This window comes from Abrus precatorius, unplaced genomic scaffold (assembly GCF_003935025.1).
Source record: "Abrus precatorius isolate BTA unplaced genomic scaffold, Abrus_2018 Scaffold8, whole genome shotgun sequence".
NCBI classification, from domain to species: Eukaryota; Viridiplantae; Streptophyta; class Magnoliopsida; order Fabales; family Fabaceae; genus Abrus; species Abrus precatorius.
The window spans coordinates 19480852-19506175 of record NW_020874428.1 but is presented as its reverse complement, the minus strand read 5'-3'; the positions used below and the strand labels follow the sequence as shown (position 1 = coordinate 19506175).

At 30.3% G+C, this 25324-nt stretch overlaps 1 protein-coding gene across 1 annotated transcript; it reads right to left on the bottom strand.

The window, feature by feature from the left end:
• Window positions 1-8385: 8385 nt before the first annotated feature.
• LOC113846809 (MADS-box transcription factor 23-like) lies at window positions 8386-25073 on the bottom strand. Its single transcript, XM_027475465.1, has 7 exons — window positions 24892-25073; window positions 13706-13784; window positions 12079-12140; window positions 9484-9583; window positions 9362-9403; window positions 9208-9291; window positions 8386-9075 (listed from the first exon to the last, which is right to left on the bottom strand). Exons 1-7 carry the CDS (start codon window positions 25071-25073, stop codon window positions 8884-8886), a joined length of 741 nt encoding a protein of 246 aa, XP_027331266.1. The 3' UTR covers window positions 8386-8883.
• Between the last annotated feature and the right edge of the window lie 251 nt (window positions 25074-25324).

Here is a 25324-nt window from a genome sequence, read left to right as displayed (position 1 = left end):
CACTTTATCATAATTTGCTTTCAACATTTATGATACTAATACTTGCATAATTATTTTTGTAAGACAGAAACAATCTAATTTTAAAATGTGTAAAGAAAGCAAAATATGTTGATTATTGCATTTATGATATTAGGGAGAAAAGGATATGTAACGCCCTTGAATTTTGTAACTATATATATACATTAGTTTATTAATATAAATATATGTGAGTTGCTATATGTTGTTATGTTTGATTTATATGATGACGATGCAAATATGTGTGTAAAAATATATATGGATAAGTCTATGAATATAAGTGTACATGTTGATTTGTGGTTGAATTGAAATTGTTGAGTATAATTGGAATTAGATTGAAAACAGGCTAAGTGTGTACTGCAAGGGTGTTCTCGCTGTAATAAGAGGGTTCTTGCTGTAGTGAGAAGGCCTTGGAAGAAGAGCGTAAATTTGTTGCGCTCTCGCTGCAGCGAGAGAACGACAAAGAAGGGTGTATTTCTATATGCAATTTCGTTGTAGTGAGAGGGTCTTGCTGTAGCAAGATTCTACAGAAACTAGAGTGCAGAATCGTCTAAGATTTTTGCTACAACAAGAAGGGGTCTCGCTGTAGCGAGAGTATCGTGACTCATAAGGTATTTGAGGGGTTTAAAGTTTAGGGAACGTCATTTTTCACCCTTTCACTCAGCTTTCTTTCGATTCTCTTTGCCATCAACTCATTCTTATTGATTAAACTGCCTCTAAAACCATTTGGGAGCTAGATTGAAGGTTGTAATCACGTTTGGAGCATTTAGAGCTAAGTTTGTGAGTTATAGTTTTCGTCTCTCTCCCTTATTCTTTTGATTTCTCATAGAGTTTTTTATGTATTTAGGACGAAATCTGTTTGAGGAGCACGTTTATCGTTGATTTTGTATTTGAGTCTTTGATTTGAGGTTAGGGGGGACTCTATCCTATCTCTTAGTGTCTTAAATTCATTTATATTAATAGATAATGCAATGTGGTTAAGATAAGACGTAGGAAGATGTATACCTAATAAGAATAGCTTGATTGTAATTGTATTGTGATAGAAATTCTGTGTGAAAGGTAGCGTGATTGGTGTTTGAGTATAATATGATAGTTATTGGGTGATATGTGTGTGATGGAATGGTTTGATTATGATGTGTGGTAAAATGTTTGGTTGCTGTGTGGTAAAATGTTTGGTTGCAGTGTGGTTGAAATGCTTAGACATGCCATTGATTGATATTGAATATTTTGAATGGTTGGAAATGTATGTGAATGACATTTTGGTTGTGTGTGAATATGTTGAAAATTATGAATAGTTCAGCGATGCACTGGGGTGTGGAAGATGGAGGCGGAAAAAATACCTTGAGGAAGAAAAGGTGATAGTAACACTAACAGTGAGCGTGGGTACATTACAGGCCACACACTTTCCTCCTGACTCGGCCTTTGACTAACACCTTTACTTGAGGCTCAGTACTGCACACACTGTATCCGTGAGGCGGGGGCTATCCGGTGACCATTCATGGTGTGAAACTGAGTAAGTCCTTAAGGTTGAGGGTATCAGAAAACTGTGATCACAGTGCCACTGTAAACGTGACTACGTGCAGTGAGCGCACGTGTGTGTAGATTATTTGATGTGCAATGAGCGCATCAGTGTGTGAATTGTTTGATGGTGCAATTAGCGCACCTGTTTGTGAATTGTTATGAAATGCCGAAAAATAGTAAATGTGTTGTGTGATGCACAAATTGAATATTGTGATAAATATGTGTAATGTGTGAATGTGAGACTCTGTGCTTGCATGTGATAGGGTAGAGTACTCACCCTTACGTTTATTTTTCAGGTGACCAAGACGATTAGCACCGGACTCATTGAAGGGATGAATGATAATGCTATAGAACTTAAAATAATTATTTTTGAAACTGAAATGTATTAATTAAGTCCTGTAGTAATGATTGATTTAAATTTGTAAACTATCTTATTTTAAAATACTTCATATAATTATGTATTAAAAAATATTTGAATGGAAATTTTTATTACTCCTAATTTTGTGAAATTTATTTATTTAAAAAATTAAATTAAAGTGTTACAGAATGAAAGTTAAAATTATTAGTAAGATTAAAAAGATATATTTAACTTAAGTAAAATAAAATTACTTTTAAACTTACGTTATAAATAAAATTTGATAGATTCTAATTTCATAACTTATTAACAAATTTTTTTTTTATGGATATTAAAAATGAATTTGATTTTTAATATGACGATGTATAATTTTATAAAAACTAAAATTAAATTAAAATTTTAAAATAATATGATGATATATAATTTTATTAATCACACTAAAATAGAAATTAAATGTTATTAAAGACTAATTTTAAATAAGTTTTAATAATTTTAAATGTAAAAACATATTTAACCCACCAAAACAAATACAATGACCGGACAAAATACATACCGGGAAGGATCTGAACCCAACACCAACTGCCTCCGATTCGACCCCATAATAGCAGTTTAACAAGAAAATTCCGAAATCCTAGAATCCAATTAATAAAAAATTAACCACAAATCAATAGTTGACACAACCCATGGCAATATAAAAAAAGAGCAATTGGTTATTAATTACGTGTTTAACCAAACTAATATTTCTTTTTTCTTTTGCAAAGCGCTAATAATTAAAGTGAGGGGAACGATGCAAACCCCACGATTACTTATTTAAACAAATGCCTAGTGGCGCTTGATATTTTCTTCGTGTCCTCAAACCTCCATCACTCGTTTCTCGTTCGTTCTTTTTCTCTTTCTTCTGCATAAGTTTACGGACTCTCCATTCGTAGTTTGAATCCTCTGAAGCAGATCTCGTTTTCAACCTTCAATGCCTCATTTTCTGGTTCTCTCCGATCCATCCATGGCTTCCGATTCTCAGTTTCGGCGATTCTCTCATCGAAGTTCGTTCGCAAGCCGCATTCCAGCACTAACCTTGCTCGCTTCGCTGTTCGCAGCTTCGGCGCTTCGTGGATTCCGTTTTCATGGAACAAATTACCGCGGTTTCTCTTCCGCCATACAACGGCGAGGAGTTTCATACTCGTGAATCCGTTTGTTTTCCGACAAACCGCGAGAAAAGAAAGGTGAAACCTGAAACCAAAGAACTAAAATGAAACGTCGATCTTCATTGCACCGAACTCTAACTATTGCACGATTTCTCTTCGTTTAGAATATTTTTCCAACTTATAGAAGAATAATTTTAGCTTATTTTTTATATTGTCGTGGTATCCCATGGTGCTTCTTCGGGTCGTACACTTAGCCGTGTGTTTTCACGTTATGTAGGTTACTTTGAGATGGTCTTTACGGGAACAGTGGCCACTTTTGATGAAAACTTGCACGTTCGGATCTCAGGTAACAACTAATAAACTACATGTACGGTGTATGCTAGTTTAGTTCTTTTTGACTGGTTAGACGTGTTATTCTTTTTTCATTTTGCAACTTTTATTGCATCTTTATTTCAGTAGTGTACTTTGTTAGTTCGTTGCTGTGATCATATTAATTAAGCGTAAACTTTACCCTGTCGAATGCCCTTACCTTTTTTCACTCGTTGCTATTTTTCTTTCTTTCTTTTCCCCTCCTCACTGAGGTGTGTATCGTGTCGGGGAATACTCCTTTGGGTTTCATTAATGACTTTTAGTTATACCTAGGTTTTACGGTAAAAATCTAATAATATATAATAACTCCCTCGTTTGTGATTTGCTCAATGTGGTGTGTTCTGCGATTGTCCTAGAAATAAAGGTGCAAACTGGATGAGCTATCTCTCGCAGGCCACATGTCTAATTGAATTTGATCTCAAGTTGATGAAAAATAACTTGGTAGCAATTTCTCATGGAACAAACCACTGTGGAGTTCGATTGATATCTAACCAGTGTTTATCCAGGATTCTTTTCCTTAATAAAATATAGTTCTACCGCGTCTTTGTAGCTGACTTTATTTACATGAAACAAAGTCTCTTTGCTTTTGAGGCACTGGAAAGGCCAGGCTGAAATATTTCACTCTTTAAATTTTTTCATCATTATTTTTATTTTTCTGGCAATATTTGATAATGGGTTTGCAGATGTACATGAAGTGTTTTGTTCCAAATTCTAGATGTGTTAACGTTTGGCTTTTGGAGTTTAATTTATATGACTCAGTTTTTCATTATGTGCCATATTGTACTACTGTTATTTTTATTCCCAATTTCCATTTTACAGTGATTTTGTTGTTTTTACTTTTTAAAATTGAATCTTGTTACATTTATTTTTACATGCGTAAAGGAGTTAGAATCTGAGATGGAATAGGTCAACTTACAAAATTTGTCCCCATGTTTTAACTTTTAAGAAACATTGCATGAATTTTCAAAACTGCCTTGATTTGTGCATTTGATATAATGCACACATACTTTCCTTCTCTTGGAATGGTTAATCCCATGTATAATTTATATGAAACTTGTTTAAGTAGCTGAAGGTGTATTTTTGGATTTTTTACTCAGCACAATCAATGCTTATATGGGTGATGTAGGATTATGACATCATTGAATATTTAGTTCAGACAGAGCTATACCATTCAGGATTGTAGGAGAATGGTCTATACACTATAGCATATATTTTAATATGGCTATGAATGCAAAGGCAATAAAATGTTGGTTTTTAAGAAATCGTTGGCGGATATTTTTTTTACCAGAAGCCAATATTTTTGAAAGGATGTTTCCAAGACAATTGAATGGTCAATGCCTAATGCTGTATTTTTAGGATGGTGAAGAGTAGTGAAGGGTTGTGAGGTGTGTTCATAGAGAGCAATATTAAAGTGTTTATTATTAATATGCTTGGTCCATTACAGCAACTTTCTACAATAACAATAGTACATTACAATTGCCTATGATCCAATTAAATTCATAAAATAAAATAGTAAACCTGATTGATTACCACGGATGCTTTTTTCTGGTGTCAGAAAGGTTTTATTTACATTATGGGAAGAGTTTACGAATAACTTACAAAAATAACTTATAACTCTTATGATTTCTTTTTAGCTTGTTTCAATAAGCATATTGGTGTAGTTGAAATTAGCTGTTTTCAGTTTATTTTAATAAGTTTCATGATTAAATTTATGGCATTAACTTTCATGTAAGAAGAGCTTATTGAATAAGTATTTAATTAAGCTGTGTGCCAAAACACACCCTACGAGACAAATCTATTTACTTTGATATATCTTTTGTTTATTACTAGAATGTCACTTTGTTTCCTATTTTAGAAGTTTATGTATGAAATAGTGATAAAAATAAAAGATGTTTTCATTATTTATTGTACAAATATTTGAAAATAGGATATAAAAACAAAAAATATTACACTTTCATAATTAAAAATGAAAGTAGAAAATGATAAAAAAGGCATTTTCTCAAACCAAAGAAGCTCTAAGTTTAGCCTTTGGCCTCCGAATAGAGTGGTTAAATTGTTCCTAAGTTGTTTAGATGTGCCTTGATGAGGTTAGTTATGTGTCGTACCTCTTGCTCTTCTCTATTCTTTCAATTAATTTCTGCTTTAAAAGGAATTCTAATCTTAAAACTTAATTTTTTTTGTATTTTTATATATAAACACATTGATATCCTAGTTGGCGGTGATCACGATTTTCATGATTTTTGCTGATATTTTTGTTACAATTTACCTTGTTGGATGAGATATAATAAGATTTCAATTTATTTCATTAAATAAAGTTCAGAGTTAAAACTTGCTTGTGAACATTTTGGTTCAAACCTGCTCATTTGATTTTAAGATAAAATCTCTTTTTTTAGGCATGGATTATAAGATTATATATGTTAATAGAAATGACCTCTCCCTCTCCATAGTGGGAAGAAAAAATTGCTAAGCTGGAATCGATTCTCTGCTACATTTAGTTCTACAAAATGAGTAGATTGCCTCTAATTCATTTTTGAAAATGCACAAGCAATTTATTGTAGTCGTACTTTGTAGATATTACATCAATTTTAATTTGTTTATGACAGAACATAGGAACTTGTAAATGAAAATATGAAGGAAAATAAAATATTTATGGGGCTGTACTCCTTATGCTAATGATCTATATATTCCTCTTCATCAATTGTGTACTGGCAATAATTTTGTAATGATTTTTCACTTTCTGAACCTTGCAGCATGGTGGTTTCTTTCTAGGGGTGCACCATTCTCTTTTGCACATCCTGGCTTACTTTGGGTCTCTTTTCTTCTGTTATTGAGCCACTTGATTCATTTTAATTTTCCTTTTTTTACCCTGAGCGTTTCTTATACTCTCCCTTATCTTCCTGATATACTTTATCTCCTCTTATGAGTTATCATAAAAACAAAAGCAAAGTTCCAAGAAAGATAAGGATATTGAATAGCTCTAAAACTCCTATGAATAGGACTACTGTGATGAAAGAATGTTTAAACACCAAACTGAGATTCTAAACATGTTAAAGGGAATGATCATAATGAAATTTGTTTCTCGTTTTATATGGTAAGATGAGATTATGTATATATTATTTTCTATTTATAAGGAAGTTCTACTTCAAAGTATTTTTCATGTGTGTCTGTGAATAGAAAATTATTGGTATTTGAACAGCTTGCTTTGTGTTGTTTTTTTTTTTTTACTGCCTCTTAATTCCCCCTGTCCCTTGTTAACAAATTTTTCTTGAACGTGGCACATTAATTGTATATGTGAGCTCAATGTCGGCTTGTTATTCATGTAGCAAACCTCATATAGTGGGATAAGGCTTGATTGTTGTTGTTGGCATCTTAATTGTTTGAATTAATTTTGTTCTTCACTGAAATCTATCATTTGCAACGGCAGATGTGTTTGAAATTGTCATATAGGCATTACTCTGTTAGTACCAATATACAATTGCTGGACTTCTTGAATTGAGTATCAAGCCCACAACATTATGAGATTGCTGATTTTTATTTATGGAATTGAGAGGGACACTGCAAACCCTTCAACTCAGGTCCCTTTATACAGTTTGTGGTTCTTAATTATTAGTGATGGGTGGCATCACGTTTGCTGTGAATCTACTATTAAATTATTCATTTGTTTAGTTTTCTCTTCAAGCCTGAAGTGATGGTTTGCATCTTAATGATCCAATTTTATTGGATTTAGTTATATGAGTGAAATTAGATTCTTTTATTGGATTTAATTGCATGAATGGAGTTAGATTCTTTTTTATGCTTTTACATATGTTTAGCTTTTCTAATTCATATTAGAGAACTGTTGTTATTGTTATCATTTGGCCCCTTTGTACTTTTTAAGAAATGATTTTATAGCTATTAAGAACAAACTTTTCCATAAGCTTTAATGGTTAAATGAGGACCCATGAATGATTATTGCTCCTTATGAGCCCTCTGGGCTTGAATCGTGGACAATGCACAAACTTGCCTACCTTTTGTTAAAATTCAGTTTACTTAGAAGAATGGAGGTTAGAAGGATCAGCTTCTAGACTATTTTGTCATGGAGGTTGTGATACCATCTCTGCAGTAATTTATGATAATAATGTCATGTTGTGGCTGTGGTGGTCAGGCTTCCATGATACCGGCCACCAAACTTTGCTTGTTTAGGTTGTGTTATTACAAATATTTTTAAATATTTTTTTTTGTCTTTACTTGTTTAAATATAAATACTTAGTTAACATAATACTTTCTCCGATTCTTTTTATAAAAAACAAAATGGAACCTTTTCTTAGTCCTTATTATAAGAAACAAATGATAAATTCAAGATGTATTAATTGTTAAATTTCTTTTATACCTTTCTTTTATTAGTATTATTAAATATATAAATACAAATTAATAATTACATCATTTAATATCATGGGTATTCTGGGAATACATTTTATATTTATGAAAAACATAACTGACTTAATTACTTTCCTTGTTTAGTCTTTTATTTCTTATAAAAAGGACAGGAGGTAGTACTTGTCATTTATTTGATTGTAGATTTTAATTGATGGTTTTGGTTCTGATTCTGAATAGCCATGATTATAAAAGTCAGTTTTAAAAAAGCAGGTTTTGTATTAAAGCATTGGAATTAGTGTGTTGCATATAGTTATATGTCGTGTTTGCATCACATTCTAAAGTAATACTATTACATTATGCTTTAAGAGTTTTCTTTGTTTTCTAATATATTGATCTCTCTTCCCACTCACCACATAAAGCTTTTGGTATGGATGTCATATTTGTATCCTTTTAAGTTTAAAAAAGAACATTATCCTTTTTTAATTTTTTTCAAGTCTAAATGATATTAAGTCAAGAAGAGCAAAATGGTGGGGTGATATTAACCATTCATTTATGAATTTTAAGTGGAATTTTGGTTAAGGAAGGACTTGAAATTATATGGGAACTTTAAATGGTTATTTTTTTTCTTTCACAGGTGTTTAAATTCATTTTGCAGTAGTTGTATATTCCCTTGTGCTGGAGTCCATATACTCTATTGCAATGATCTTATTTAATGTATTACTAACATCATGGTTACTTTAGTTTGACTGCTTTCACCCATTTGAAGGCCTGAAATAATTTTTAATATAATCAAACAACTGAAATGAATTACAATTTACTCATCTATTGGTTTGAAGAATTTCTTACTTGATTGAGTTTTAGCTTCACATAAGATGCTTCATTGTTTATCACGTACATGCTAAGGGTTGCTTTTTCTTTCTTAGATAATTTCCTATTAAAATCTTTAAGCTAATCAGTCTTTGACCTACATGCCACAATGTTTGAAGAAAAAGCATCAAGTTAAAATCTGAGTCCATTTTTCTTGATAACAATCAAGAAACACCTATCTCCTGCAAATACATCAATGCAATTGCAATCTGCTGCAGCAATCAAAACAAATTTGATGTCAATGCTTTTGCATAATAATTAGTGTGGTCTATCAGCAAAATGATCATAATCATACCCCAACTTTGTAGTTCCTGAAGGTGCCTTGTAGTTTTGGTTCTCTGGCTGGCTTAGCTGGAGATTCACAGGAACTTGCAAATCCTCTCCTATGACTAGGCCATTTGTGAGAACAGAATTTCTTTTTGTCTCATTTTCATCTTTTGTTCCATAGACCTGAGTTAGTAAAACTCTCTTAAATGTTCAGAATAAAACACCTAACATGGTTGTGCACTTGTGCTCATTTAAAAAGTGGATCATTTAGTTTGAGGAGATTATTTTAGTTTGTATTGCCATCCAAACCAATACCTTTTTTTTCAATTCCATGTTTTCTTGACAAATTAGGTTTACCTTCTTATACAGTTCCATATTTTCTTGGTGTATGAGGTTTCCCTGCAGAAGATAAAAAAATATTTTAATTAGTGAATACTAAAATTATTAGTTTCTTAGTTTTAAGACTGACCTTTCGATTTAGTTCTTGTATTTCATCCATTAAAAGTTGATCCTGCAGAAATCAATCTTATGTTAACTATTGTAGCCTTAGCTTCAAACTTGAGCATTGCATTTTTTATATAAAATACAAACTTTTTTCATGCGGACACCATGAAGGCTAATTTCCAATTGGTTCTCCAAATTTCGTAATTCTTTGACTGTTAAACCTGATAGTTCTTCCCCCATCATTTTCCTGTTAAATCATGATAAAAGTAGTGTTTGTGTATTAGAACCATAATAATTGGTAATTCACTATAAAGGTTAGACACAAACGAGATGATGGATGTGTTAATTAGGAATGTTTTTTTTTTCCCTTGTATTTTGTAATTATTTCATATTCAAGAGACTCTTTCAACTTTATGTGTTTCACGATAATAGTAATAATAAGGGGAAACTTCACTTTGGTCCCCTAGCTGATTCCAAGTTCAGGTAAAGGAAGAGAAGGGGGGGGGGGGGTTGTGTTAAAACCTTTAGTAGTCCACGTAAAATTTGTCAAAACATTTTATATGGATTACTCATGACAATATTGTGTCAGGGTTAGGTTGTTTTCTAGAAATACTGTATTGTATGATTCAAGTACAATGTCAAACGATCTAAAGTCGTTGCATCGACGCCGAGATGTATGCAATGATGCTGAAAATTGGATAATGTATCAAAATGTATGAAATGAGATAAAAAAAATATAAAGTAAAACACAATATAATACTTTTAAAGAGTTCTATCAAAATGTTGGGACAATGTATAGTGAAGCACAAATGTACAAGTTTGCCAAAATTAGAGAAAAAATCAAGAGATTTGGAGCAAGTTAGATGTATTAAGGATGAAGAAGAAAAATTTTTAGTTACATATCAATAATTGTTGTTAGATTGATAATTGTAAAACAATTGGCCTCAATAATATTTTTATTGAAGTTTTAGAAAACAAAGAATTGAGTTATTAAGTTCTTTAATAAGATTTTGAATTATAAGAATATGCCAAATGAATGAAATAAAATAACAAAAAACTCTGGTCATTATACATAAAAATAAGGGTGATATACAAAATTGTGTACTTCATAGTAATTAAACTTATGAGTTACATTATGAAGTTCTGAAAAAAAAAATGATTCAAAACAAACTATAGAAAGATTGCTAAGAATCAATTTAGTTTCATGTCAATAATGTCTACCACAAATCTCTAAGTTTAGGTACTTGAGATTAATTTTATATAATGACAGATAAATTAACAAAGATTCTACTCAAAGAATTCAAGTTGGATGGTTAAAGTAGAGAACAATGTCAAAAATTATTTTTGATTATAAAATACTTATTTTATTGTATTGCAATTCAACTAATTATCTTATTTAACAGTGAACGCTGGACTTTAAAGAAACAACATGAAAAATTAAAAAGATTAAAGTATAGATGAGTGGTTACATAAGAAAAAGCAAAATAAGAAATGATAGTATATGTGTGAATATTAATGAAACAAATGACTGCGAATTATCTAAGGTGATTTACTTACATGTAGAGAAGATCACTGGAGGTAACAATGAAAAAAGTGGATGACATGATTTTTAATCTAGTAGAAAAGAGTAGTGAGAGATCCAGAATAACCCAGGAAATTATTAAAAGAAATTTGTTGATGGATAATATTTCAAAGAATTTGATTTTTTTTACCAAACTCAATAATTTATGTAGTCAACCTTACCTAGCAAGATAATATTTGGTGGTTGTTTTAATAATAATAAGGGAAGGGAATTACTTTCTGTAACAGTTGCTGTTTGACACATTTTGGTTAAGAGGAGGACTAGAAACACACTTTTCAACATGCAAAATTTGAACCAATTAGGTTTTCCATCAATTCAGCTATGTCTAACTGTGTTATTTGCGGCTTAAGGGAAATAGTTGGAATATATTTACTAACATATTTTGCACATATTAGATAATGTTGTGACAGAAGAAGAAATTACTGAGTTTAAAGGATAAGGATTTGTAAAAGCACATGGTTAAATATTAGTCAACTAAAATTATGGTAGTGGTTAATGGCTGTTAATCAGATTTATAATTACTCCTTGGACAGCTAATCAGCTTTATAATTAATCCATGAATAGCTCCTGTACCAAATGTAGTCATGGTACAACCTCAACAGTTATTTTCCAAAAACTGTGTTTCAACAATAATTAACTAATTTTACTAACAAGTTGAAATTATCTTGTTAATGTCTTCTATTTATTTCCATTTAATTGTTAATCCAATTATGCAATTCTACCAGGGAATTCTCTAGGAAATACAGTAGTTAAATTGAACTTCACCATTGTTTTATGTTGAAAATTTATGTATCATTATGCATTGTGTAGACACATGTTGATATTGTGTATAGGCAGTATTGCCAACCACCACTAACACGTGTACTTGTTGATTTCTTAGTGCCCATTTTATGTTTTTGTAGAATATAGAGTGATGAATTGTAAGCGTGCCTTCACATACAAAAAGTTACTAGTGAGGTATTAATCACGGCCATAAATAATAGAGTAATTTTCTCCTGAAATAGCTTCTTAACCACATATCTAAGTAACTGCTATATGATAACTACACTGGACTAACTTGTTAATATGCTAAAGAAAGACTGCTGTCAAGAATTCATTTGAAAGTGGATCCTTAAACTCATTTTTAAATTAAAGCATAATATGTTCTGAAAAGGGTGTACCTGTGACTTTCTTGCAAATTGTGTAATTGTTGCCTTAACATTGCTGCCTCCCTTTGCCAAAACTAGATATTAAAAGTAACAAAATAGTATGTGATTAGATATTAGAGGAAAAGGAATCACCAAATATAAATACTTTTATCAGAAATAATTATTTAGGTTCTCCCAGTTAATTAAATTTTAGTCTTGAATTTGGGTTGGGCCTAACTAAACCCCAAAAGTTTGTGAGGTGAGCAAAGAACTAGTGGTCTAAAAATATCACCACTTATAGTTACAGTTTTATGCTTGGAAGATTTCCCATTGAGTTGGAAGTGGTTTTCTTTTAGCCATTAGCTATATATGCCATTACTTTTTCTTGTAAATATGCGGTTCTAATTATGTGTTGAATAGGCAGGTAGAGTGTCTTGTGAAGGGATGGAAAAGGTTATAAATTAAAGAGGTTGAAATTGTTAAAAAAAAAAAATGAAGAAGAAGCATGGTGATTATAATTTGGTGACTTTTTGGAATTTGATGGTTAAGATATAAAATTTTGTAGAAAATTTATGCTTTCAGAAAAACTTGCTAGTGAGATTGAAGGGATCTTTAAGAAGATCTAAGTTAAACAAGATGTTATGAAGAATGATAATTTTGGGTGAAGTTTGCTCAAAAAGGATACTAGTTGGAGTTGGAAATCAGAACTCAGGTAGGTGATGGGTAAAAGTGCAAATTGGATAAGTTAGGATTTTGCATATTCAAATATAAAGCTTCTCAACAATACCACTGCTGATGATAATTAAATTACTGCTTGCTTATAAACTAGGAGGACTAGGAATTTTAATTCTATGATAGCGGAGGACTCGTGTTATCGCAGGCTGATCTCTATGAACTAATAATTAATCATGCTACACGCCTTGGAAAGGACTTATAGTTGTTCTTACATATCACCTAATATTGGGAAGTGCTTGCATAGAGAATCAAACCTAAGCATTTCTAATGAAGAAGTGCTTCTATTCACCCATCCCTTGTTCGTGGTTCATTTTACTTGTTTAACTTTGCAACTGTGCCTTTGGATGTGGAGTTTCATCTGGGAAAGAAAGGCGGTAGTGGAAGCAATTAATATCTATTTCTTTCAGAGTTCTTAGCTGACACCATGGTTTGTGCTTTAGCCAAATGTGGTTGTTTTGTTTGTAGAGCAGAGTGGTAAAGCATTTCTCTTTTGTGGCATGTATGATCATGCCAACCAGGAACTGAGGTTCTGCTAAGTTCTTGCTTTTGTTTTATCATACACTCTAGGTACTAGATTCTCAATTTCAAGTAGGTGTTCATAGATTTTAGAACAATCCGTTGCATTCTACCCTTCAAGTGCTATACTGAACTTCCGAAATTTGGATGGCTGCCCCCAAACTTATGATATTTTTTATCTTGAAAAGTGTGTCGTCTTTGATTCAGCAATCAGCATTGCTCTGTAAAGAAAAGCAAAGAAACTAGCAGACTTGAGGACGCTAGTGTTATCTTACAAATTATATTTTCAAGGAATTTCTTTTTTCACATTAAGGCATTAGTTATGTTCTACGCAATTACAGATCATTTTGGAATTCATGTTTTGATTGTGAACTCCTAAGCATATGTTGGTGCAAATGTTCATTAATACCTTAATTTCAGAGGCTGAACTCCCAAGTTGATGATGTTCTTCTTTTGATTTGTTGTATCGGTCAATTACTGATTTCATGCTGGAAAAGTCATTGAAAATAAAAATGTGTCAGATTTGTCCTTGTTGACTGTAACATTCAATAAAAGAAACTTGGATCATGCTATGCGGATTACAGACAAATATTTATACGTCAACAATAATCTTGTGAGTTATGAAACTTTTATCAATTTATGAACTGTTTCACATCTCTAAGAATGTGGGTTTGGGATATATGCTTTAATTGACATGGCAATATCTAATCTCTGTATATGTGTAACTTTAGAAGTTACCCTCTGTTTGATAAAAATTGGGGGTAAATTGTGTTGTAACTCATCACTTTAGGTATTCAGGAATGTTATTTATGACTGCAATGTACACGTCAATCATTTGGAACTGTGATATTTTTTTACCTGATCTTAAAGTTCTGCATGCTACAGTATGTCTTATTGGAATGACCAAGTTCAAACTTCAAATGGTCCTGGCCAAGGCTAGTTTCAAAACTATGCCTGGAGAGATTAAGTCAAAGACCTAGAAAAGAATGACTAAGTTCAAATTGGCAATGGGTTGGATTGTGTTATTTGGCTGGACTGCTGGACTTGCTTCAAATAAAACATAAAGTGTTCGGTATGTTTTATTTGAAGCTAAATTTAAAGCTATGGTTGTTATATATCTGAAACTTGAATGGTTGATTGTTCCACTTGGTATCTAGTTGCTCAACTCGGGTCTTTGCACCACTAGAATTATGTTTGATGAGATCAAAGTGTCTTGAAAGTTGCTATTTCATGACTTCTTGCTTGCAAGTTTTCATCTCAAGGAATGCTCAAAGGTAATGTTGTCTTCATTCTATGGCATGTCCCACTTACCCTCTTCTTAGTTTAGAGGAGCGGCCAATGGTCCTAGAATGTGGGTGGAGAGCCTATGAAATGCTTTAATTTTAAAAAGTGGTTTTACGGTTTGGGGTCTATTTGAAAATGTTTCTCTTCTATTGAAGCTTGTGGAGGGACAAGGATTTGAGACTTTGGCCATGTGTCTCGTAAGGGTGGCTACACTTCTAGTTATCTGTTAGATCATCTTAATTGTTGGGGGCTTTCATTTGAGCATTGCCAAGAACATGTCGACCAAGATTTCAAAGTTGCATATATGAGGATTAACCCTTATCATATTCTAGTGTTACTTGAATACTTTCTCAAGGTTTCAAACATTCAGGGTCTTAACTATTGTGTTGTTGATGCAGACCTAAAGCATCTTCCCAATTTGTCTATTAAAGATATCCTCATAGTCAGGTTGATAATTTGCTTTTGCGTTTTCTTATGGATATTTTGTCGTCACTTAGGGATACATTGGAATTTGATCATATCTTAGGTAGGCATCCATAAAGGAGGAGGCAGTAGTTTTTGATTGGTAGATTGATGTTGGGAAGTAGGTAGGAGCTGTTTTGTCATTATATTTAGGTTGGTCTAATGAACACCTACACTATTTCTTGTTGGCCCACAATAACTAGGTGGACTAACATATATGATGACCTACTTTTTAGTTACCTATTGATCGTTTTGGTTGATCCTATGTTTCATTACACTCTTGGCTTGACAACTGGGTGAACAAAAAGGAACTAGTACTAGAAGGTTGGAATCTATCTTTGGCGTGTTGGCCATAAATAGAGCAAAGAGGTCTTGGTTCTTGGAGAAGTGTGATTATCTAGTTCTTGATAGTTGAGGTCAGGTTGTAATCTATCCTTGGTCCTTGCTCATCTTTGAGCCTTGGACGGCAGTGTTGCTAAGTTGTGGTTGATGTGCTCTTCATTTGGTTGCAAGCAAAAATCTGATTATGATTGCTTCCTCCATGTCCAACTTGGCTAGGAGGACATTTGGTAGTTCTTAGCAGCTGGGTTGGGTGTTTGAGTTGTACAGTTTTTAGTTGTAATTTGATTGCCTATGGTTGTTGAAGTCATTTTTTTTGTAAGGAACTAGGTTGCTAGGTTTGAGGTTCACCATCTGGCCAAAGGCATTTAGGAATAGGCGACCAAGGATGACATTAGGTTGATAGGCATTAAGGGCTCCCTTGGTGGTTGTGGGGTGGCACAATTTTTCATTCTCAATAGTAGAATCGGTTTTATTCAAAGTGACGATTCCAAAGGATTTTTAATTTTTTTTATAATTTATTGTTCTTTATTTGATTGATAATGAGTTTTAATATTTTTAAAGGTTACTCAAATAAGTGTGTAAAGTGTTAAAGGATTAAACTTATAAGTTATATTATGCTGTAAAAAAGGGTGATTAAGTACAAACTACGGGATAAAATTAGAATTACAGAAAATCAATTTTGTTTAATGTTAGGAAGGTTTACAATAGAACTTATATATCTTTACAAAAGTGGATAGAAAAATATCACTAGAAAAAAAAAACTTACGTGTGATTTTTATTGACTTGAAAAAAAAAATATATTAATGTGTTTCGAAGTGCTAAAAAAGACTTCAAAAAAGAAAGAGGTTCATGTAAAATATATATTCAAGTTATAAAAAACATGTATGAGAGGTTAACTACACGTGTAAAAACTTTTGAAGATGTATGTAAAGATTTTCATATCAAGTAAGACTTACATCAAGGTTTCGTTTTAAACCTTTATTAAACCTAGTCCTAAATGTGTTTGAGTGACATTCAAAAGATTATTTTGAAGTACATGTTCTTTTCGGACAATATAGTATTGATTAATGATTTAAAAGAAAATGTTATTGCTTATGGAAGAAGACTTTAAAATTTAAGGGTATTTGTTTGGCCAAAAGTAAGACAATATATATACATTGCAATTTTAAATAAAAAACAAGATGAAAATTGTGCATTAAAAGTTAAAATTAGATATATTATATATTACAAGTCTTTAAATTTAGGAATTGAGGATTCATTCTATAGAATAATGAAGAAATTAATAAAAATTTTGTTCATAAAATATTAGCTAAATGGTTAAAGTAAAAAAAGACAATTAGGAATTATTTGTAACTAGGAGATATTTATCAAGTTAAAAGAGTAGTATTATCATTTTGCAATATAAAAGTTTATCTAATATGGTAATGAATGTTGAATTTTAAATGAATAATGCAATAAAATTTTTAAATTGACATAAATAAAAATATGAATATGAAGGTGGATAAGTAGTAATATGAAAAAGAATAAGATAAGGAATGATTGTATATATGAGATTGTTGAAGTATCATTTATATTAAAAAGAGAAATACTAGCATTGCATTTTTATTATTGGCTAAAATTTATTGAAAACTAAAAAAGTAGGAGAAAAAAATATTAATTTAGGAGTGAATATGATTTTTAATAAATTGTAGTCAATAGTAGGAGGGGTGTTACAAAGAATATGTTGCTAATATTTCTACATGTGATCATTTGTATGATCTATTATTTATACAACTAACTATAGTGAGATAAAGCTTGATTATTGTTATGGTATTAGGGCTATTTGTTTGTAGAAATAATTTTTGCCTTTATTTTTACTTTTTGTTATTTTTATATTATTAAAGATTTGTAAAAGTATTAAAATAACTTTCTTCAGTATTTTTGTGTAAATCTTTGAAAACAGAAAGAGAATATATTGGTGACAGTAAACAAAAATCATTACTTAAAATCTAACTGTCACATTTTTTCTGCCTGTGTGCGCCTTTTAAGAGGCAAATTATACTTCAACCATGTGGAGATATTTGGTTCTTTCAAGACTTTTCACGTTCTATTTTTCTTTTTCCTCATGTTTCAGCTGAAGCAGAGATCAATTTTTGTGTTGCCATGCCTTTCAGCCATGCAGTTTTAATGCAAAAACATGAGCCTGAAACTAGTGTAATTTTTTTTATAGTTTGATTGGTTAATTGTTATGGAATAGTGTAAATGATCCAAGCCAATGTTGATGCTGACGGAGTTCTCTGTAAGAAAATGATTTGTTGCTTCAATAAGCATATATTTTTTGTAAATTGTCTATGATAATTGATTTATTATTTTTTTAATATATAAATTGAGTTTCTTATTTATAAACTTAAGAGTAGAATTTGAAAAAAAATCGGTATTGGATCACATATATAGGACTAATTGGAATATTATCTTGCTATTGAAGATGTTCATAGGTCATAAAGGTTTATTTGCATGCAAGGTTATGAAGGTTTATACGAGGATTCAACCATATGTCATGGCATGTTCAAAAATCTATATTTATAATTCAGTGTCTCGACAATAGTTCTCTAGAAGGTTGGATTGTTTAAAATTTTAAAGATAAATGCTTGTAAATAATTTATCTTAAGTTTAAAACTTCTCTAATGGCTTGTTCTATAATTATTTTTTGGAATTTTACCTCCCCTGTTACTGAAATTGGACCGATTTAGTTGGACTGAAAATTGGTCAATTAACTAGTTCAAATAACCTAAAAAATTTGAAACAAAAGTGGATAGATAATCGGCTATACCAGTAAAAATAGTTTTAAAAAATTGGTTTGAACTACATATGAAAAAATATATTTGTTTTTAAATTTTTTTAAACATCTTAATTCTAAAATATTTTGTAAAAGAGTCATATATACATGAGGTGAGTCTTATTATTTATTATATTAATATTATTTTATTTATTAAAAATATTATCATACAAGACATTAAATTTGGTTTTTTAATGTAAATTTAAAATTTTATATTAATTTATTGTTATAATGTGAAATTAACATAATTGTGCATAAAAATTTTAGATAAATTTAATAATCACGTACATATAAGATTATAGACAATATTTACATATATTTAAAAATATATTATACATTAAAATATAATTATTTAATGATATATTAATAGTATATTATTAATTAAAATACATAATTATTACTAGTTTAACTCTATTTTAATCAAAATTAAGCTAATCAAATGTGAATCAATGTTTTTATTTATTAATAATAGGTTAGATTTTTAAATATTGTTTCATTGTTTAATACATCTATTTAAGACTTGTATGATTTTTATAAGAAGCTTAAGAATAAGAAAGAGCATGAATATGATTAGTTTTTAAAAACTAATGATATTAGTAGGAATGAAGATGGATTAAGAATAAGAAAAAAATGTGAATATGATTAATTTTTAAAAGTGATGATATTAGTAGAAATAATAATAATGGTGGTGTAGAGTTAAGAATGGTAGCAATAATAACAATAATAATAAAGATAATGATAGACAAAAATCATAACAATGACATAAATCAGTAAAAGTTGAATAAAGACAAGGATAATTGTGTGATAATAATAATGGTAATGATAATTGCAACTGTGCATAGTAATAAAAATAATAATAAAGGTAGTAACAATGATAGTTAATATCAAATGTGTAAATATTGATAACAACAGTGGTGTCATATTTTTTTATATCTTTTTTAATACGATTAAAGTCATGTTATCTATTCTTCTTATCGGTAGTTTCAAAAATCTTTATTACACATGAGTAAATTATTTTAAACAAATTTTAATTATTTTTCATTAAAAGTATTACTCTAATATTTTTATGTATATTATCATTTTTTATCGATCATTAATCGACGTTAACATTATGATGTATGTTACTCTTATTTTTTTCTTTTTTTTTAGTGTTGTTTCTTAAAAACTTAATATTTATTACCACATAGGACAATTAATAGTATTACAATATAATAACATTTATCTTTCAATTTGATAGATAATTTACGGTAACAAATAACTTTAAATATTTTTTTTATCACCTAACTTGTATTTTATGATTAATATCTTCGTTAATTTATCTTTCATTCTATAAAATTAATCTTAAGTCTTAAATCTTGAATTTTGTAATATAATATCATATTTAATTTTAACTTCTAATACATGATTCTTATCTTTGGTCTCTCTTTACTTTTTTTTACAATACTAAAAGTTACATCATCTACTATTTTTAGTAGTATCTTTGAAAGTCTTCTTTACACATAAACAAATTATCTTAATTAATTTTAATTTTTTCACTATTGGTATTACTTTAATATTTTTAAGTATACTATCATTTCTTATTTTGTCTTTTCTTGTGTGACCATTCATCTATTCTAACATTATCATATTTGTTTTTTTTTTCTTAGTGTTGTACTTTTAAGGTACAACATTTACTGCCATATAAGATAGTTGGTCATATTACAGTATGATAAAAATTTTCTTCCGATTTTATATGCACTTTATGATCATAAATAACTTCATATGTCTTTCTTTGCTTTTAATGCCCAACTTATATTCTACAAGTAACATCTTCTATTAATTTTTTTCATTATTTTGTAGAATCAATTCTAAGTACCTAAACATGGAAACTTATAGTATAATATCATTTCTAATTTTAACTTCTAAAGCATGATTCTTACATTATTTTTTAATAAACCTACAATGCATATCCTATCTTACTTTTACTTAAGCAAAAATCTTTAGAGTCTAAAGTTTCCTTCTATAACTCAAGTTTAACATTAACTCTTTTTTTTAATCTTCAACCAATGTTATGTTATCTGCAAAAAAATATGTATTTAAAGATAATTTTTTGTATGTTACTTGTAAGCATATTTAAAACTAGATTAAATAGGAGCTTAAAGCGAAACCTTATATAAACCTTTTTTTTTTTTATTAAATATCATTAGATACATCTTTCTTTTTAAAAGCTTTCTATAATATTTTTTCATGATAAATGATCATATATTTTTTAATGTAAATAAAAATTATGTTTTTTTTTTTTGTTGGTAACGACACTTTTTCACCATCTTGCAAAGGCAACAAAGGATGGAAGAGAAGATGTAAACCCATCACCCAACACACCCGAGGCTAGAACGAAAGTGATTCAAGCTTTTGATAAATCGATTTCCTTTGGATTGGTTCATTTGACACTAAAACCAACCAAATCTGACTGATTATCACCCCATATTTTTCTAAAAGGAGACCTTTGAGCTTGTCTAAAGATAGGAATTATACAACTTATGGCTCATGCATCCTTCAATCCCTTAGTGCTACCAATAGTATTACCACCCTATTCCTTAACAACTCAATTGTCTTTCCTGTGGCAAGATTTTAGAAAACACAATACGGAAGTAAAAGAATGTTACTTCACATTTTAAATCTATGATATTAGTGAATGGAAATAAGATCATTGGAGGGTTTCAGAAAATAAAATACATTATAAGGGAAGGAAGGTTGAAATTGAAAGAGGAAGAAGATTATTCTTGAAAGCTACAGGAACGAGAAGAAGAAAATAAAATAATGACTAAATTGCACCGTTAAAAGAGTGTCTTCTTAAAAATAAAAATAACTTATATATTATTTGAGTTCCACAATATAGAGCTATGTAACTTGTGAAAGTTGCATCATTAAGGATTGATGCTCTAAGTTTGGGGATAATTTGATTAGCATGCCTTTATTGGAAGCCGTGTTGTCTCATGCTTCCGGTTGTAGGACTATCTTGTCCGAATTTTTTTCCTTAATGTGGTTTAGCCTTTTTCCGCTCTTAAGTATAGTTCGAACAAATCGGGCTTGCTAGTGGTATTTTCATCGTTGAAACATTGAGGCGTATAATACTAGGGGGTCACTAGAACTTAGAGGTATACTGTACGTCAAATAAGAGCATTTTTTTTAATGTATGATATAGTGGACGATGGAGTTCAAGAGAGAAATAGAGGACCACCATTACAAGTCTAATGGAATAAAAAGAGGAACCAATAAACTGCATAGGATGATAGGACCAATGCTACTGGTAACAATGGCCACAAAAAGCTACAAATTAGGGCATACAATTAGTAGTTAAGTTATACTGTCTCAAAAGACAGTCAAATGACCCCTGACACATGACAAGCTAGCGGAGGTCGCGACAACTGGCTAGAATAAAGATGGTAAGGTAATCTTAAGCATTGATCTAGGGTTTTCAGCATTGTGGAGGTTACTTACACAATGGTGTGCAAACCTAAAAGAGGAATGCGCAACGAAGGTAATGATTGGATGGCGCACTGTGAATAAGAGCACCCCCAAGTAGTTCAACAATGAAGGCTAAGGGATTAGAACAATGACTCGCGAATTAAGAGTTCTTATGTCAACTTGAAAGAGAAAAGACGGAAATCTGGATATTGAAAAATTAATAATATTTTCTAATTGAACATAGTGCAACTACTAATTTCAATATATATGCTTATTTAATAAATGCTAACCTAGGATATACAAATATAGAATTGCCCTAATTACAAATAAATAAATAAATGAGAATAATATACGAACAAGAATACATTATACAATAATACATGTGGAACAATAATTAATAAAATAAAAGCAAATTTTGTATTTTGTTTTTCAATTACATTTTGGGCTTACGAAAATGATTGTAAGTTCGACAATATTTGTTTATAAGTACAAACCGCTACCTCTGTAAAAAGCTAATATCGTCTGTTGTGATATCTATACATAAAGTGCGATAAAGATAAATAGCTCAACTTCGTGTATAATATTCGTAAGGCTTAAGAATTTCATTATGCCTTCATATACACTTTGTTTGATATAATTAGTTTAAAAGTTAGTTGAGAGTTCAAAATTAACGACTTTGCACAAGGTAGCTTGTTAAATTAAAAATGTTTGACAAAATTATTTATTAACTTAGTTGATAAATATAAAATGACAATATATATATATATATATATATATATATATATATATGATTTAAAAAATACATGTACAGAAAAATATTTTTAATTATAATTTTGGAATTATTAATTCATTGTAAACTCTTGTTATTTTTCTCTTATAAATCAAGTTTTCTATTAGTAATTAGAATATATAATGTAAAAATATAATAATTAAAATAAATAATATAACATAAAAATAATCCAAAAATAGTAAAAATATTAAAACAATTAAAAAAATATTCAGCAGGATTTAAAATACAATTAATGATGGTATCACAAATTAGTAAATATATAAACCATCTAGCATTCTACAATAAATCAGCGATATTGCTTATCATACACTTCTATTTTGGTTAAATAATTTTATAAACAAACCAAATAAATCAGAAGTTAACTAAAGTCTTACCAAATATCTCTTAAAATTAAACTTGAATTTTAAATTACAACCTTAATTTATGGCCTATTTCGTTTGCTGTTGCAAACTCACATAATCAATTCTCTCAATAAATGATCATGATTTGTAACGTACGAAATCTAATGCACGTTATAGGGTAGTGATATTTTTAGTTTCCAAAAGAATCAATTCTAAATTTTATTCAATTAGGTACTAATGCGGTGAGTGAAATTAGTGAAAATATTAATAAAGATATGACGATCCCAGCGATTGCTAAACAAGTATGAGGTAAAGTTTTATCGGAAAAGTGCATTAAAGCTCCTGAAATTTTCAATTGTAATTAATATATTTCTTAAACTCTAAAATGTCAATATTTATCTTTTAAATTAAATTATAATAAATATTAAACAATATGTTATTATCCTTCAAAATATACTATATTGTTATTTTAATTCTTATAATTTTTTTAATCACTGCGTTTTTAAAATTGTTGATTTTATTCTTTTTCATTAGTATGGCTTCATAATTTCTTTTTTGACAATATATAAATTAACCTTGCTATCGTTTGACAATAACTAAAAACTCCAAACTAATCAGATTTTATAATGTAAAATAAAAAAATTATATATATTAAACATCAAATTTTGACATATTAAAAAAAATCTATTTAACCTAATTAATATTATAATAACTTATTTATTTATTTATTTTGCGGAGACTAAGGTAGAAATATAGTATTGTTTATAATCCCGTGTGTGATTATTGAGATTGTAAGTTTCAATCCATAATTTTGTTTTTATAAAAATTAAGATGAAGTCTCTAATTAACGTCATATACATTACATGCCATGAATTGACTATCTTTGTGCGAAAATGAGTGAATCAAAGAATGCCAAATTTTCTCCGACTATATAGAAATTCCATATATTAATGACTCTCTAAGATTTCAAGTGCTTTAGCGTGAGAATGTGCACTTCAGGAACGAGGAATATAAAGATCTTTAACGGTGCGTCATCTAAATAACCTAGACATAGATTAAGTGGATGTTATTCACTAAGATACTCAGACAGAAATTCCAACATCTGATATGAGCAAAAGCAAAGTTTGTAGTGTCTATAATGGTAATACTTATAATCATAAATTCACAATGATATCTGAAAATAGCACGGAGTTCATCATCGATCTCAAACATGGTGTGAATGTTGTGTTTCCTGCGCCTAGACCAACCACTAGCTGTTTGACAAGCTTCGTGTCATTTTTGAATAAAAGCTTATTTAAAATATATTGGCTGGTTTTCTATCAATTTTGGAAAACGGGGCAAACCAAAATTGAAACAAGTGCAACACTAACCCTCCACCCCAACATCCTTAATTTATGGACACAGCTGAATCAGTTTTCCACTTTAAACTAACTACGAGTAAATGAGCAATGACAACTCACAACTCCACTTCCCCTAAATACTCCCGCTTAAAGTCATTCATCGATGCACTTGCAACTGTAGTAGCCAGTAGTTACTAGCTGCAAAATAGATTCTGTCTTACTGATAAACATCTTCTAGAACTCAACTTAGGTTTCCAGTAATTATTATGGGCCTCTTTAGCGCTACAACACCCTTATTTTTCATCCAACACGTTCTAAATACTCTGTGCATCTATTAAGAAAACACCAGCTATCGTCACTCCAACACAACTAAGTGCTTTTATTACTATAATATTAATTAAAATCCTGTGACTTGTGTTGTTAGCATCCTTATCGGTCCCATGGCACCGCAAGAAGCTCAATCGTGCAAGTGCTATTACTAACCGTACCGTTATTCTAATTATAAACCGTATGCGTTTTAAAGGAAGCATCACTGATCTCTAACGTAACCAAAGGCTTTCATTACTGTTAATTAAATATTGACTATATTACATATATACACACAGGATTGAATTTTCAAATTTTATATGACATCGTCACGTGCAAAGTTTATGACTAATATCTTCAGCAACGAAGTAATAATGCCATTACGAACAAAAACAACACAAACAGCGTTGAAAATCGATGCACAAAATTTGAAAGTCAAATTGATAAAAAGAGAAAGGAATGGAGTACCTGGTACTGGCGAAATCGTAGAGTTTGCCAGTGCTGGAGAAGATCATAACTCCTACCTCAGCATCGCACAAGATCGCAAGTTCCTTGGCTTTTTTCAGCAAACCATTCCTTCGCTTCGAGAACGTTACTTGCCTACTCGTCGAATTGTCGATCCTCCTTATCACGATCTTTCCTCTCCCCATAGTAAACCCTAACAATCAGATCCTTCCGAACCAGAATAGCGCACGCTGCAAACAGATCAAAAGAAAAAACAGTGGTTGTTTAGTGCGAAAATCGAAATCGAAAGCAAAAAACCAAAAAGAAAAAAAAAATTGGTTGTTGGAAGAGCGAGGAGAGAAAACGCATCGATCCATATGCTATAGTGAAGAGAGAAAACGGATTGATTTTCCGAGAAAGACAGAGAGAATCTTATAAAGGAAAAACAGAAAAAGAA